This window comes from Danio rerio, chromosome 16 (assembly GCF_052040795.2).
Source record: "Danio rerio strain M-AB ecotype USA chromosome 16, GRCz13ab, whole genome shotgun sequence".
Classification (NCBI taxonomy): Eukaryota; Metazoa; Chordata; class Actinopteri; order Cypriniformes; family Danionidae; genus Danio; species Danio rerio.
The window spans coordinates 9,263,564-9,280,000 of NC_141036.1; the positions used below are offsets into that span (position 1 = coordinate 9,263,564).

At 34.7% G+C, this 16,437-nt stretch overlaps 1 protein-coding gene across 28 annotated transcripts in view; it reads right to left on the reverse strand.

The window, feature by feature from the left end:
* triob (trio Rho guanine nucleotide exchange factor b) overlaps nt 1-16,437 on the reverse strand; it is a 251,202-nt gene that overhangs the window by 169,033 nt on the left and 65,732 nt on the right. For 27 of the 28 annotated variants that reach the window (XR_015510907.1, XR_015510906.1, XR_015510893.1 and 24 more), the window contains 2 exons: nt 11,722-11,796; nt 3,535-3,649 (listed from right to left, as the gene is read on the reverse strand). Coding sequence is in view for 10 of the 28 variants with exons in the window: in XM_087286536.1 (XP_087142662.1) it covers nt 3,535-3,649; nt 11,722-11,796 (190 nt within the window). In the remaining 18 variants the exon portion in view is untranslated. Of the gene's footprint in view, nt 1-3,534; nt 3,650-9,672; nt 9,736-11,721; nt 11,797-16,437 lie in introns of those variants that run through there. The other variant, XR_015510909.1, reaches the window with a different exon arrangement.

Here is a 16,437-nt window from a genome sequence, read left to right on the forward strand (position 1 = left end):
CCCTAAAATGGAGTCAAAAAAATTAAAATGTGCTTTTATTCTAGCCAAAATAAAACAAATAAGACTTTCTACAGAAGAAAAAATGTTATCAGACATACTGTGAAAATTTCCTTGCTCTGTTTCACACCATTTGGAAAATATTTAAAGAAGAATAAAATTAGAAGGGGGCTACCAATTCTGACTTCAACTGTATGAACACGCTGCCTCAAAAAACCTCTTGTTTTCCTAACCAAATCTAGGTTTTCAACATCATACTCAATATCAGTCATAAATGCAATATTTATTTTAAAACTAGCACACATTCTGTGCAGAAGAAGAGAGTCTGTTTATAGCGGTAGAAATGTTGAAGTTATGAATATCTGTATTTTTCTGTGTTGCTGAAACAGAGCGGTTATAGACCACAGAACAGATATGAAGTTTGGGAGAGCCCTGTGGCAGATGATAACCTACATAAAGTTTTGAACTGTGCAGAGCTAAAAACCCTCTGGCTGGAAGCAAGAGATTCACGTGGAGCTGGTGGAGTTTCACCGAGTCAAATCAATGCCAACTGCAGGACACAGCAGAGAAAAGATAAACTGGCCATGTGATGTTTTTAAGTAACAAAATCACACCATTAAAGGGCTAAGCTAGAGCTACACATTGAAAAATGAATGCTTTACTCACAAGTGTTCTGGGTGGTGGTTAATAGTGAACTCCAATGTGATTGTTAAAAGGATAGTTCACCCAAAAACTAAAAAAAATCTGTCATTATTTACTCGCTCTTGACTTTTTTGTGCTGTTGAACACTAAAGAAGATATTCTGAAGAATGTTGGAAACCTGTAACCACTGACATCAATACTAGGAAAGGCAAATACTATGAATGTCAAAGAGTTTTTAACATCGTACAAAATATCTTCTTTTGCATTCAACAGAACAACCAAATATAATAATTAATCCTTGCAAATGCATGACATGTGGAAATGAAAATAGATGTTGAATATGAAATGAAATTAATATTAAAATGAAACAAAAATGAAGCTTCAAAAAGTTTTATTAAGCAATAAGTTTTGTCAGATTGATATCTAAGTGGTTTGAGCACTGACATATATCATGGACCTTTATGTGATCTTCTTTCCCTCTTTCTTCCGCTTTGCTTCCTATTCTCTCAAATAAAGGCAAAAACTGCAAAAAAAAAAAAAACTTTAATTTTGTATTATTTTGACTAGAACATGCTGAATCTGAGCAAAGAAAACCCAGCAACTACCAGAACACTTTAGAAACACCAAGATATAGTCAAGCCCGAAATTATTCATGCCCCAGTAGTATCGTGAAGCTCTTTTTTTTAGAGCTTTTTTGTACTGTTGAACAAAATAAGATATTCTAAAGAATGTTGGAAACCACTGAAATCCATAGTGGGAAAGACAAATACTATGAATGTCAAAGAGTTTCAAACATTGTACAAAATATCTTCTTTTGAACCAAATATAATAATTAATCCTTGCCAAATGAATGACATGTGGTAATGAAAATAGATGTTGAATATGAAATGACATTAATATTAAAATGAAACAAAATGAAGCTTCAAAAAGTTGTCAGATTGATAACTAAGTGGTTAGAGCACTGACATATATCGCAAAAGCAAGTACTGAGTTAGAATCCTGGCTCATGGACCTTTTCTTGATCTTCTGTCCCTCTTTCTTCCACTTTACTTCCTATTCTGTCAAATAAAGGCGAAATGCCAAAAAAATTATTATTTCACTAGAACATGCTGAATCTGAGCAAAGAAAACCCAGCAACTACCAGACCACTCTAGAAACACCAAGATACAGTAAAGCCCAAAAACATTCATACCCCAGTAGTATGAATTATTTTGGGCTTGACTATCAGGGTGACTGAATGATTTAATACTTTTTTTTTTTAAATCCTCCGTCACTGGACTGGAGAAATGTAAAAAAAAAATGTAAGGAAAATGGACATATTTACCCCAGATTCGACATTGAAAAAGGTTAATAGCATGGAATTCAATACCAATCATTGCAGAAATTTTAAAAAAATGTCTATTTCCCACAAACATTTGATGGCTGTTGAGCGTGTTCTTAAAGAGCACTGATTTGCCATTGTGTTCATGTCCAAAACAGAAATGAACAAACTCATCACTTTTTACAGAGTGTAACTACAGATAAAGAAACACTGAAGTGTTTTAAAGCTGCAAAGATCATGCATCCATAAAACATTCCATAAAACAGTTGTATTATTACCACATCAGCTTCAGTTCCTAAAAATAATGAATGAATGAAGTGCAGTGGCGGGACAGTGGCACACCCACCTGCTGGTAGAAACGGGTACTGCTGAACAGCTGACTATCTAATTACCCGACACAAACGCTGCGTTAAGTGGAATGCGCATGATGTATGTGGTAAATTTAAGTACTTAGATACCAAAATTAATTTTAAACAACATATTTTTATTTAAGTGCAACATATTCCAAAAGATCAGGGGCTTTTGACAATACATCAGGGCAGGCCCGGATTGGCCAATCGGGAGGACCGGGAGAATTCCCGGTGGGCCTGTCCGTTTTTTTGGCCGCGAGGGCCGGTGTCCCTAGCTCCAGAATCTGTTGCTCTCAGCAGTCACACTTTTCAAATTTATTTATTTACTTGACCACAATTCTTATTCATTATTTTACCGCAGCTCTGCTCTTTTTACATATAACCAGCCTGCAGGTTAATGATGATATAACTCAGATGAGTCACCATACTATATACAACCATTGTGGTCCAGTGGTTATCACGTTCGATTTCGACGCCGCCTACCCGGGTTTGATCCTCGTCTGAGTATTTTTTATATATATATATATATATATATATATATATATATATATATATATATATATATATATATATATTTTTTTTTTTTTTTTTTTTTTTTATTGTTAAGACATATAATACTGTTAGGGTTGTTGAACATTTGAAGTTCTAAAGCAGCTGTTTTCTCAAAAAAAAGACGTGATAGTGTAATTAGAAACTGACTTGGAAATGATCTTATTTTAATATAGTCAGTCGTGAACTGAGGTGGGCCGGTCTGAGGCTTGAAACTCCAGGGCTGAAAAGGAGTCACACTCCGGCCATGCATCAGAGGATTAAGCCCCTAAAGCCCCCCCCCACGCAACACTACTGTCCTAAAGGTACTAATGTCCACCCGTTTGGTACAAAAGTGTGCCTTTTGAAAAGATACAGTCCCAGTGAGATTTCCTTTATTTCTAAATGTGTTGTACTTTTTAAAAAGGTGATGTCAATGTGTAGAATACATTTTCAATTAAGGGTATTCATGCATTACTTTTTTTATATCTGGGAGACAATATTTGTATGTTTAACAAACAGGGTTGACTGAACTGTAGCTCTGCATTTCCAGCTGCAGGCTGACTTCCATGCCTGTTCTGCCATAAGATCGATCCTTCAGTGTTTCCACTGGCATCCCCTGATCTATTACCGCCATGCATTATGTTGCATAACAGTGTTAGCACCGGCACAAAGACAAACACAAACAAGCGGTACCTGGGGATGCCTGCGAGGTACGCAATAAGTCGCCTGAGGTCTTCTTGTCGTATTCTGTCATGGTTACTTCTGGCTGGAAATGTAAGGACTGGTCCTCCACGCCGATCTCTTCCACCTGCAGGCAAAGTCAATAAACTAAGTTTGACTGGAAGAACAACATCTGTGACACTCAAGCATTAGTACTGTAAAATAGGGCAATGTCTAATCTTAAGAAACAAATCGACTAGCCTGCCTACTGCATACAGTGATGCTTCAGAACACCGTGGCCTACTTATCTTGTTTGTATTCCAAACATCAAGACATTATTAAAGTGATAGTTTGGCCAAAAATGAAAATCACCCATTACTTGTTTCAAACGGTGAACACACAAGAAGATATTTTGAAGAATGCTGAAAACTTGTAACCATTGACTTTTATGGTATTTGTTTTTCTTCTTATGCGAGTCAACGGTTACAGGTTATCAGATTTCTTCAAAATATCTTCTATATATTTATTTTATTTTTATTTTTGTTTTATTTTTTTTTTGCACTTTTGGGAGAGCTATCCCTTTAAATTAAGAAGCATTTTTTTTATTGTCCTGTTTTCGGGTTTTTCCCTTCCGAAATAATCTTGTTTTCTCAAAAGATTGTTTTTCTTGTTTTAAAAAAAAAAAGCTCACCTAATTTTGACATATTATTCCTGAAAACACCACAATTGAATTAACCCTCTACTGCATGGTGTTGCCTTATGGCAACATGTTTTTTATGTTCATTTCCCTGCCACTGTTTCTTTAAGACCAATGTTCATTTTTTTGTTGTTCTTGTTAGAAAGAGAAAACCTTAGTTTAGCCAGTGCTTTGGTAAAGTCACATGACATGCAGTGTTTTTCTGTGGCGAGATTTCTGACATACTGTCGATTATTGTGAGTAACTGCTGAATGCAAATGTAAACATCAATAAAAACAGGATCAAATGATGTCAGCTCGACAAAAAAAATCTGAAACATCACCTCCAGTAAGTTATGATGACATATTCACCCCTCAAAAAAGTTATCATCAAATTAGCTTTTTTTAAATCGACCAAATGTATGTGTTGCCAAATGCCAACACTCCAATAGTGGAACATGCAATATTGCAATAACTTAGCTAGCTAGCAAGGTCAGCTGTGATCTTTTAAATTGTAACAATACCAACATGAATGCTAGTAGTATAATGCTGATAAGTCATATGGTAATGGCATTTGAACTATGCATGAAATCCAATTTTAATGGCAATACTACTTTTAATTAGATATAAATACAGAGAACAGTGTATTTGCAAGCACTACTATGTTCTATGGTAAGTAAAAGAAGAAAAGGATAGAACTAGCTCTACTTGCAAATGAAAGTGAGGATGAGATGGGTTTTAGTGACCATGAGAATGATGTAGATTGGACATTTGATAAGAGCAGTGATGCAGACAGTTCAGGTAAGTTAGCTCAGAGGCAGATAAGACAGGCGTAGTATAGTATATAGTACAATATATAAACATTTATGTAGTATTATGTAATATTTAAACAATGTAGCTAGTAGCTACATTATTCTGATGCATTTGGATATATTAGACTAATTTTTTTGTTATAATATTTACTGGAGAAAATATTTCTATTTACTGTATGTTGTATACATGATAATTCAATATTACGTTTGTTTTTATTAATATTCAGCAAAAAGAATGGAATAAATGAAAGTTGTTGGACAGTGTGTATAAGGGGTCATTTATAAGTTCTGTTTCACTAATTGAATAATTTCAAACAACAAAGTTATTAATTATAAGGAAAGTTCTAAATTAGTCATTTATAAGTTTGATCCACTGTTGGACGTTGTTGCCATATGACAACATATCATAAAGTAGCTTAAAAAATAAATAAATAAATAAATAAAAAGTTTTCACAGCACTTCACATTAACCCCTGGCCTTCTTCTTGACATCAGCGGAGACTGACTTACTTAACTTACTTTATCTTGGTCCACATTTGTAGCGTTTTTATACATTTGTGAAGTTGAAGGCTACATCTGTATCTAACAATTTGTCGGCATGACACAGACCAAAATTACTCACATTACTGAGCAAACTCTGAGCATTTCTTACCTACTTTAACTCTCTTTGCCACTGGTCCTTTATCAGTGTTGTTTTCACATCTAGAAATTTACATTTGAACAGCTTGCTTACTGAGAGGCAGGATCGCGTTAGCTGTAATGAGGCGATATAGGAGAATCCGTACCAGTCCTTACTTTCACACGGATTACATAAAAAGAGATCATTTGTTTTCGACTTGAATTGGTTAATGCAGAAGTAGACATATTAAGCTTTATATAGATATCATAAATCATCATATTTGTTGACTATTTGCTGAGTTTCCCTGCATTTTAGTGACGTGTTTTTCTGACGAAAGTCTGCACGAGTCTTCAGACGCTTGTAATAACAATGCCTCGTGGGCGTGGTCGCATTAAAACTTATGAGATCAGACTGAGAAACTAGACATAGCGTTGGTTTCATACTGATTACTTTATCAAGCAATGTTTGTTTTCAACATGAATAGTTGCGTTTAAAAGCAGACACTTCAAGCTTTCTAGAGATGCATGTCTCTCATCTCTGTGCGTTTTGTTATCGCGGAGTTTCAGCGCATTTTACTGACGCGTTTCTAAAAGCAGTTCACGGAGAGAGAGAAAAGACAGAATGCCTACACTGTGTGTTTTCCTTATTTTGCAAAAGAACACACGTTTGTTGTTGTTGTGAGTGTACACAACAAAAAGTAGACACATAACAGATTCAATTGATGTATTGATCTTATCTGCACGATCAAAACTGAAAGTGGAATTTAAGTTCATTTCAGCAGTTTGACGACACCACAGGTCAAAACGCGAATACACGGTCTTCGACCCTAGAGGGTTAAGCCATTCTAAGAAAAGAAAAACAGTCAAATATATATATATTTTAAATTTATCATAATAGGTGCAGATAAGGGTTAAGCATTTTCAGATATTCGGACTAGATGTAGGACAAAAACTCTAAGTAAGATTTTCTTTTTCCAACATACGCTGAATCAAATATTTCTGCATCATGTTTTGCCTAATTCAGAACATGACGCCTAATATCATCACTAACATAGCTTCAAATCATTATTGCATCCCAAATTCCATCAAACTCGCTTCGAAGTGCAGAGGTGGAAGAATGGAATGATTGGAAAAGAGTTATATCTCTACTTAGGCGAGCTGAGCTGATGATAAGCAAGTTGGCCTGCCAAAGATTAAGATGTTCGTAAAGCTATCTGGGTCAGCAGCCAGCTAAACATTCACTGCATTTCCCCAGCAACGCTGATCTGCTTTTGAGCTCACATATCTGAGAGGGGTAATGACTGTCACCGCAAATAAGTTCCTTCTCATTAATATGCATAGAAATCCAGGCATACGGAGAAGCAGTAGTCAGTTCATAAATGGCTTACGCTGTATAAAAATGCTGGGTTGCACACAATCAATTTGTGCCAGTGCAACATGTAGGAATTAAGTTAACTTATTAGTATTTTCAAGAGTAGATTGAACAATTAAGTTGTCCCTAAATAAATAAACAAAAATCATAATATTCATTGTTTTAGTTCATTTTAAATAAGTAGTTTTAACAAACAGCAAATGTAATAGGAAACAACATTTTTCTTACTTTTCAGTTCATTCTAAGCCAAAAAAGGTTTTTGGCCAAGTCATTACAGCATATACACAACCTAATTAAAGTATTATCCAAGTTTATAATATCCAACAAATAATATCCTTCAAACATATCTTATCCAACAAATAATAACTTGACTTCTAGTTGTTCAATTGGTATCAGAAGTGACTTGTATGAAAGGCAAAAGCCTCTAGATTACGCTTATTTTACCAAAATAAAATATGATCATGCCTTAATTTTTAATTATTTAATTAAATTAATAATTTAAGTAAGGTCTGACTTTGCTTAGACAAAAGTCTTGTCCCTTAACAGAAATAACATACAGTATAAAATATAAAGTCATGGTGCAGCGGAAAAAGAACGAATATTGTATATAACTCCTATGAGCTTGGAGGACTGCATCCATACATCTCTGCAGTGACTCAAATAATTTAATAAAGTCATCTGGAATGGCAAAGAAAGCGTTCTTGCAGGACTCTCAGAGTTCATCAAGATTCTTTTGATTCATCTTCAATGCCTCCTCGATACCACCCCAGACATGCTCAATGTTTATGTCTGGTGACTGGGCTGGCCAATACCCGAGCACCTTGACCTTCTTTGCTTTCAGGAACTTTGATGTGGAGGTTGAAGTGTGAGGAGGAGCGCTATAATGCTGAAGAATTTGCCCTCTTCTGTGGTTTGCAGCACAAATGTCTTGATACCTCGGGCTGTTGATGTTGCAACCCGCTCTTCAGATCTCTCGCATGCACCAATACCGAATGTAGCCCCAAATCATGATTTTCCTTCACCAAACTTGACTGATTTCTGTGAGAATCTCTGGTCCATGCGGGTTCCAATAGGTCTTCTGAGGTATGTGTGATGATTGAGGTGCAGTTCAACAGATGATTCATTAGAAAAATCTAGCTTCTCCTACTTTTCCAAATGATCAAATAGAAGTCAACTTATTTGTTGCGCCTACAACTGGGAGACAAGACTTTTGTCAGGTAGAGTAGTTGCACCCAAAATTTTTAATCCGTTATCATTTAAATTTATCAAATAAAATTTAAACCTTTAAAATTTCTTCACTCAAAAAAAGCTGCTTGTTCAAACTACTTATTTGAAATGGCGATATTGTTGGGACAACTTACTGTTTTAGGTTTAGTGTACTTAAGTATAAGCTAACTTAATTTGTGTTGGGACATAAAAGAATTGTGGGGAACCCTGCATGTTTTTTTTTTCAGTGTTCTGTTAAACATGTTATAAATGTGTACATGGCCTTGCTCCTTTCTACCTCTATGATCTGTTATCAACACATTAACCAATTAGACCTATTAGGAATGCCTGCAAGAATCTATTAAGTGTTTCAAAGTCGAAATTAAAATACTTCTGCGTCAAACGCCGGCGTATGCTACGGCGCTGACGCATAGCCCTTCGCCGTGGCCGTCGGCGTCACTGACGTGCACCTCTCAAAAAAATTTAACTACAAATCGCAACGACGGGTAGCGCAAGCTCTGTGATTGGTCGGCTTGGTATTGCTGACGAGTCTGGGCGGGACCGAGAGCCGTGTGAATGGTGCGAACCTGATGGAGCGATTGTTTACAAGTGTGGAGTCCTGTGAAGGAGCTCCGAATGGAAAGTTTTGTTTTGTGTTTACCTCATAGTTAAAGTTGTTGCACGTCCGCCGAATCCTGCCTCAAAATGAGCGAGTTTGAGCTACTTGTACATCCCGGAAGTGTTCAGGAAAAGCAAACAGCAGCGAAGAAACTCGACACAGAGGAACATTTACACCTCACTGCCAACTAGCGTTTCGGAAGTGTTAATGCAGACCAACAGAGACAGCGCGCAGAAGTTGCGACGTGGGTTACGCTGGTCACTTGAAGCAGAAGTATAAACCAGGCTTTAGGCCTAATCTGCATCTAAACTTTGGAATGGGTTACCAATCCACATTAAAGCTGCACCATTACATATTTTTAATTTTTTCACCATGACATATGGCTTGTGATGTCATTTGATCTATATTTATATTGGTTACAAAGCTGTAACCATTGACTTGCATTGCATGCACATTTTCTACAATGAAAGTCAATGGTTACAGGTGTTCAGCTCTTCAAAATACGTATTGTATGTTCCACAGAATAATTAAACTCAAAGGTTTGAAACCACTTTAAGAGTAAATAAAGAGTACATTTTAATTTTTGGATAAACTAATAAGAACTTAAGTTCTTAATGCAATTTAGTTTAGGTGTACACAAAATAAAATTACTTTTATAAATTTGAAATAAATATATTTATATAGACATTAAAAACAACACCACAAGATGAATCCATTAACATTAAAAAAGAAAATACTAAAGAAAAACTACATTAAAATAGATTCTTTTAAAAACACGTTTCTTAGATAATACAATAACACAGATGGCCTCACTCACAAATGCACAGGAATAATAAAAAACACACATATTTATGAACAAAATACACTCACAACAGGTACTGGAACATCAAAATGCAGAGAGGAGACGAAGAGTGACAAAACAATACCAAAAAATGAACAAACTGAACTCAGTGGTATGAATACACAAGCCAAGAACGAACTGAGTACATACAGACGTGCAGCACAGGTGGAACTAATAAAAAAACGAAGGGCGGGAAAACAGAACAAAGGAATCACGACGATAACAGAACGCACATGGAACACAATACATCACACAACAAACACATGGCGCAACGAAGACACCAGACTGTGACAAACACTGGTTTAAAGTCAGATATGTTTGAATGATCACCCATACTAAATTTAGTTGAGTAAAAATAAAATATATATATATATATATTAGTGTTGTTCTATTTATATATCTAATATCTAAGTATTCTTACATTAAAAGTTCACTCAAAAATGCCTGAAAATCATTCTGTCATCATGTATTCACCCTTTACTTGTTTTGAATGTTTCTGAGTTTCTTTCTTGTGTTGAACACAAAAGAAGATATTTTGAAGAATGCTGAAAATTGACTTTCTAGTATTTGTTTTATTTTACTATGATAGTCAACAATTACAGGTTTTCAGTCTTCAAATATCTTCTTCAGTGTTCAACATAAGAAAGCTTTAAAGTCAGATGTTATGTTCAAATGATCACCCAGACTACATTTAGTAGCTCAAAAAAAAACCCAATTATAATATTGTCAAGCATTTCCACTGTTTTAGCAGATCATCCATAAATTTTAAATTCGAAAATGTATCAAATGTGCCTCTTTTTATTTATTTTTTTATTAAATATAACTAATAAAGTTTAAGGTACTAATTTGTTTTAAGGAATCTTTTTTTTTTAATGTTTTTATGTTTTTTTTTTCGGTCCATTTTCTGCTTTTAATTTCTTTTATTTTTTATCATTGTTATATTTATTTACCTAATATCTACAAAATATTCTTAAAGTGCTAGTTAACCCAAAAATATCTAAAAATTATGTCACCATTTACTCACCCTTTACTCATTTCGAATGTTTATGAGTTTCTTTTTATGAAGATATTTTGAAGTATGCCGAAAACAATTGACTTGTAAACATTGATTTTCATAGTATTTGTTGTTCTCAATAAAGTAGTCAATGGTTACAGGTTTTTAGGGTTCATCAGAAAAAAGACTGGTTAAAAGTCAGATGATATGTTTGACTGATCACCCAGACTAAATTTAGTTGATCAAAACTAAATTAAACAATAATATTGTCAAACATTTTGCAGAAAATATATTTAAAAAATATTTCAAATATTCCTTTTTTTTAGAAATCATTATTAAATATTACTAATAAAATACAAGACGACAGTATTTTTTTAAAGAAATATATATATATATATATATATATATATATATATATATATATATATATATATATATATATATATATATATATATATATATATATATATATATAAAAACTATTGTACCGGTCCCCAACTTTTTTATTCTTGTTATATTTATTTATCTAATATCTAAATATTGTTAAAGGCATCTGAAAATGGCAAAAAATTCTGTCACTAACTACTCACCCTTTACTTGTTTCAAATGTTTATGAGTTTCTTTCTCATGTTCAGCACAAAAGAAGATATTTTGAAGAATGCTGAAAACCTGTATCCATTGACTTTCATAGTATTTGTTTTTCTTGGTAATCAACGATTACAGTTTTCAGTCTTCAAATATCTTCTTCAGTGTTCAACAGAAGAATTGTTTAAAGTCATATAATATGCTTGAATAATCACCCAGACAACATTTAATTGATCAAAAATAAAATAAAACGATAATATTGTCAAACATTTTTGCAGTTTTATCAGACGATCCTTTAAAATTGTATGAAAATATATTTTAAAATGTCTCTTTTTATTATTAAACATCACTAATAAAGTTATTTTCAATAGAAATGTATTTTTAAAATTCATTAATGCTTAAATTTAATTATATAAATTAATAATTATATTTGATTCATCCAAAAATATACTGACCCTCAACTTTGCTATTCTTGTTATATTTAATGTCACTGGCTCACCTGATAAGAATGCCACCTTCTCTTTAAGTATGGGAAGAACTTCAATGGCCTTCATGTCTTCATTTCTGTGGAACCCTGGAAGAATTCAAACCAGGTCAGTCCAAAAACACAGGATGACAAACATATTCATTCACACAGCGTGTAGGGAAAAACTAGAATTAGAACCCTGGAATCAGAACATGACAATAGCTGAAAATGTGTGCATTCAGTTATCCCATTCAGATCAAAAAACAACAACACTTCCTGTGTTTAAAATATGTTTGATTATATGGTGTGGCATTAATAACATATTTAGCATTTTATGTCATGGCTTTCCCAGAGAAACAGTCCCATTCCACCCGCTCCTCCACAACCATGATCCTCATTCTCTTTCACTCTCTCCCCCGCCTACTCACCAGATGGCATCCATCCACAGCTTTGCCAATGCATGTGCACATATAACATGCTGATGTGCACTCATTGACACTAATCTCCTTTGATACAGATATTGTCAAAAATGTGTCCATAGAATGATGACTTAGAACTGCACAATATTGGAAAAAAGTGACATTGTGATATTTAGTTTTTCTGCGATATACAGTTAAGAACAAAACTATTAGCCCTTCTGGGAATTTCGTTTTCAAATATTTCTCAAATGATGTTTAGCAGAGCAACAGAGCAACATTTATTTCTTCTGGAGTAAATCTTATTTGTTTTATTTCGGCTAGAATAAAAGCAGTTTTTAATTTTTTTTTAATCATTTAAGGATCAATATTATTAACCCCCTTATCCCTTGTGTATGGTTCAAATAGCATTTTGCTATGTTCGGGATGAAAACATCCACTAAATATACTGCTTCAAAAATGAAATTCACCCTTCACTTGTTTCAAATGTTTATGAGTTTCTTTCTTGTGTTAAACACAAAAGAAGATATTTTGAAGAATGCTGAAAACCTGTAACCACTGACTTTCATAGTATTTGCTTTTCTTACTATAGTAGTCAGGCGTTACAGGTTTTCAGTCTTCAAATATCTTCTTCAGTGCTCAACAGAAGAAAGGTTTAAAGTCAGATGATATGTTTAAATGATCACCCAGACTACATTTATTCATTCATTCATTTTCTTGTCGGCTTAGTCCCTTTATTAATCCGGGGTCGCCACAGTGGAATGAACCACCAACTTATCCAGCACATTTTTACACACCAGATGCCCTTCCAGCCACAACCCATCTCTGGGAAACATTCATACATTCAAAAATGTGTCTATACAATGATGTCTTAAAACTGCACAATATTGGAGAAAAAAAAGTGACATTGTGAATTTCTTTTTTAAATATTTCCCAAATTATGTTTAACAGAGCAATATTTATTTATTCTGAAACAAATCTTATTTGTTTTATTTCGGCTAGAATAAAATCAGTTTTTAATTTTTTAAAACTCAGACTCAGACTCATCTTTATTATCCCGTTAGGGAAACTAAAATTGCAACAAGGTACCATAACACAGGCGAAGTTCCATGTACACATTAATAAAATATTACCACACAACATCCATACATCAGTATGTAGAAACATCCCCCTCCCCCCTGGATTTAATGACCTAATGGCCATCATTATAAAAAAAATTCTGGTTCTACTTGTTCTGCAAATAGGAACCCTAAAACGACGTCCTGAGGGCAACAGCTGAAATACAGAGTACAATGGGTGATCCGGGGTGCATAGGATACCCTGAGCTCTCATAATTAACATAATTATGGTAGATTACCATTAGATCAGTCTGGTTAAAACCAATGATCTTGCCTGCCACCTTCACCAGGCCAATCAGCCTGTTCTTGCTTGACACACTCAGATTGCCGTACCAAGCTACAATGCAAAAAGATAAAACAGATTCGATAAATTGTTTATAAAACAGCATCAGTCTTTGTTGAACTTTTTTATAGACAGCCTGGGTGTTAGGTTGAAATGTCAACAAATTATCAATAACAACCCATAGATATTTATGCGTGTCAACAATTTCAATGTCCAAGCCTTTAATATTAGTTATATTTGGCGTTGGAGAAGCCTTCCTGTAATCTATCACCATATCTTACAATTAAAACCATTTTAGGGTGAATATTATTAGCCCCTTATCCCTTGTGTATGGTTCAAATAGCCTTTTGCTATGTTCGGGATGAAAACATCCACTAAATATACTGCTGCCATTTATTTTACTGCTGTAAAAATGCATCAGATTAATATTGTTTTTAATTTTTTTGCATAAATCTGTTAATCTACCTCAGTCCTGATCAAAACTACTAAAATGACAGGATTTTAACTCTTTAATTGCCAAGTTCACAAATGATGTCACTGATTTGGTAAAAAAAAAAAAAGCACACAAAATGATGGAGTTTCAATATAAAAAGTCATTTTGAACTGGATGTATTTAAATTTTTTCTCTAATTGACTGTTGGTGGCTGTTTTTGCCCCGCTGACTTCCATCATAACCACATTTGATGGGGCATAAATACAAAGTCTTTGTTTTTATTTACTCCATGTAGTTCTGAGAGCTGAGTAGGCATGGGCCGGTATAAGATTGTGATGATAACCTTGGATAAAAATAACACGGTTTCACAGTAACACTATACTATGATTACTGCTCTAAAATATGCTCTTTTTAAATATCTGGGTACAAGAACACCAACCTTTTCTCCCATTGAGCACACTGTATTCTATTGCCTGCAATGCAAACCAAACTCCTTCTCTGTTCATACAGGGACGAGACAGCCCTTAACAGAGCACCCCTGACCCCATACTCCCAGAGCACCCTCCACAGAATGCCACGAGAGACACAATAGTACTTTGTTTAGTTTTTTTTTTTTTTTGTGAAAAATAAAGTCTTGTTTTTTAAAAAAAGGTCATAATTAAGTGAGTGTTTCCCTCAAACAAGCAAAATAATTTGTAAGTGGGATGAATAAAATAATCTAAAAATAAGGTTATTTTTCCTTACCCTAGTGGGAAAAATCTGCTTACTAACCAACTGACCAACCAACCATCTACTTACCCACATACTCATCCATCCATCCATCCATCCATCCATCCATCTTAAACGTTTGACTTTATTACTAGTTGTTTCCATTTAATCAGACACATAAACCGTGTACAGATATTATTTTTTTAATACTGATCCAGGTGAAAGGCATAAGGGCGCACTGCACATTTTCACACTGCTATTGATTTGATTAGCTTCATGAGGGAGTCAGCAGAAGTCAGGCTTGATTGCCCATCATAACACATTATGTCATTGGGCTAAATTGGCCACTGCTTCCTGGTGTAAGGTTAAGGTTGTCTGCAGGGAGATATAATGGCCGGGGCATGTGCAGTAGTACTATCCTGGGACTAGATGGGGGTGTGTGGTATATGTGTGTTTGTGTGTGTGTGTGTGTGTATGTGTGTGAGTTTTATTCCCACCACATCAATGACCTCATCACAATCCAATATTCGCATAACCTTTACGCTGTTCGAACATGTGTGGGCTTGTGTGTTTCTCCCCCTTCTTCAATGACCTCATCTAAAGCCACCATAATGCTGCTACATTCATTTATATACACACACACATGTTGTGTGCTTTGCTGTTGTGAGTGTAAAGCCTTTTTCTACACCTACTTTCAGAATATAAAGGTACATTTACTTTTGATACCCTAGTATTTTCACTGGCTCTTATACAACAGGAGACATGCAAACCTTATTTTGGGTACTGATTTTATATATTATATATTATATATATATTAGTTTACTCGAAAAATCATTCATCCATTTTCCTTTGGCTCAGTCCCTTATTTATCATGGGTTTTGCCACAGCGGAATGAACAGCCAACTATTCCGGCATATGTTTTAAGCAGCAGATGCAGCATCCAGAAGCAGCATCCAGAAGCAACCCAGTACTGGGAAACACTCATACACTCTCGCATTCACACACATATTCATACACTACGGCCCATTTAGTTCACCCAATCCACCAACACCGCATGTCTTTGGACTGTGGGGGGAAACCAGAGCTCACTGGGATATAAAAAAAAATATGTATGTATATAATTCTGTGTAAAAGCTGTGATGAGTTAAAAATGGATACAATGAAGGGATAAGCGTGTCTCAAGCGAACTTCAGCCTTTTAGGACTACGTAGGATTAACATCATATCACTCTGTCTGATGTGTCCAAAAATCACCCAACTGTCCTCTGACAGTAGTAGGTGGTGTTTATTTCATTCATACCCGAGTACAAACATTAATAAGCTTTGCCGGTCCATCCTAAATTAACTGGTCTGCCAAGCATGAAATAAACGTCATTAATCTACCCTTGGGTGCAGTAATGTATTATTAATGAAAACAAAAAATTAATTTAAACACCATCACTGCACAGTCCATCACTATAACAAATATTTGAGCTCTACCGAGTAGACCAAGAGGTGTTTCGTAATGCACAGAAAACGTCATTCTGCATTTGTACACAAATAGCAATACATTTCAACAGGTTTATTCACACAATTTTGTCCAACATTGAAGGAACTTTCCACAATTTTGTTTTACAAATCTGATTTAAACAGTTGAATTTTACCATGTTTGAATGCCTTTATTTCCCAGAGATAGGTTGCGGCTGGAAGGGCATCCGCTGCGTAAAAACTTGCTGGATAAGTTGGCGGTTCATTCCGCTGTGGCGCCCCCGGATTAATAAAGGTACTAAGCCGACAAGAAAATGAATGAATG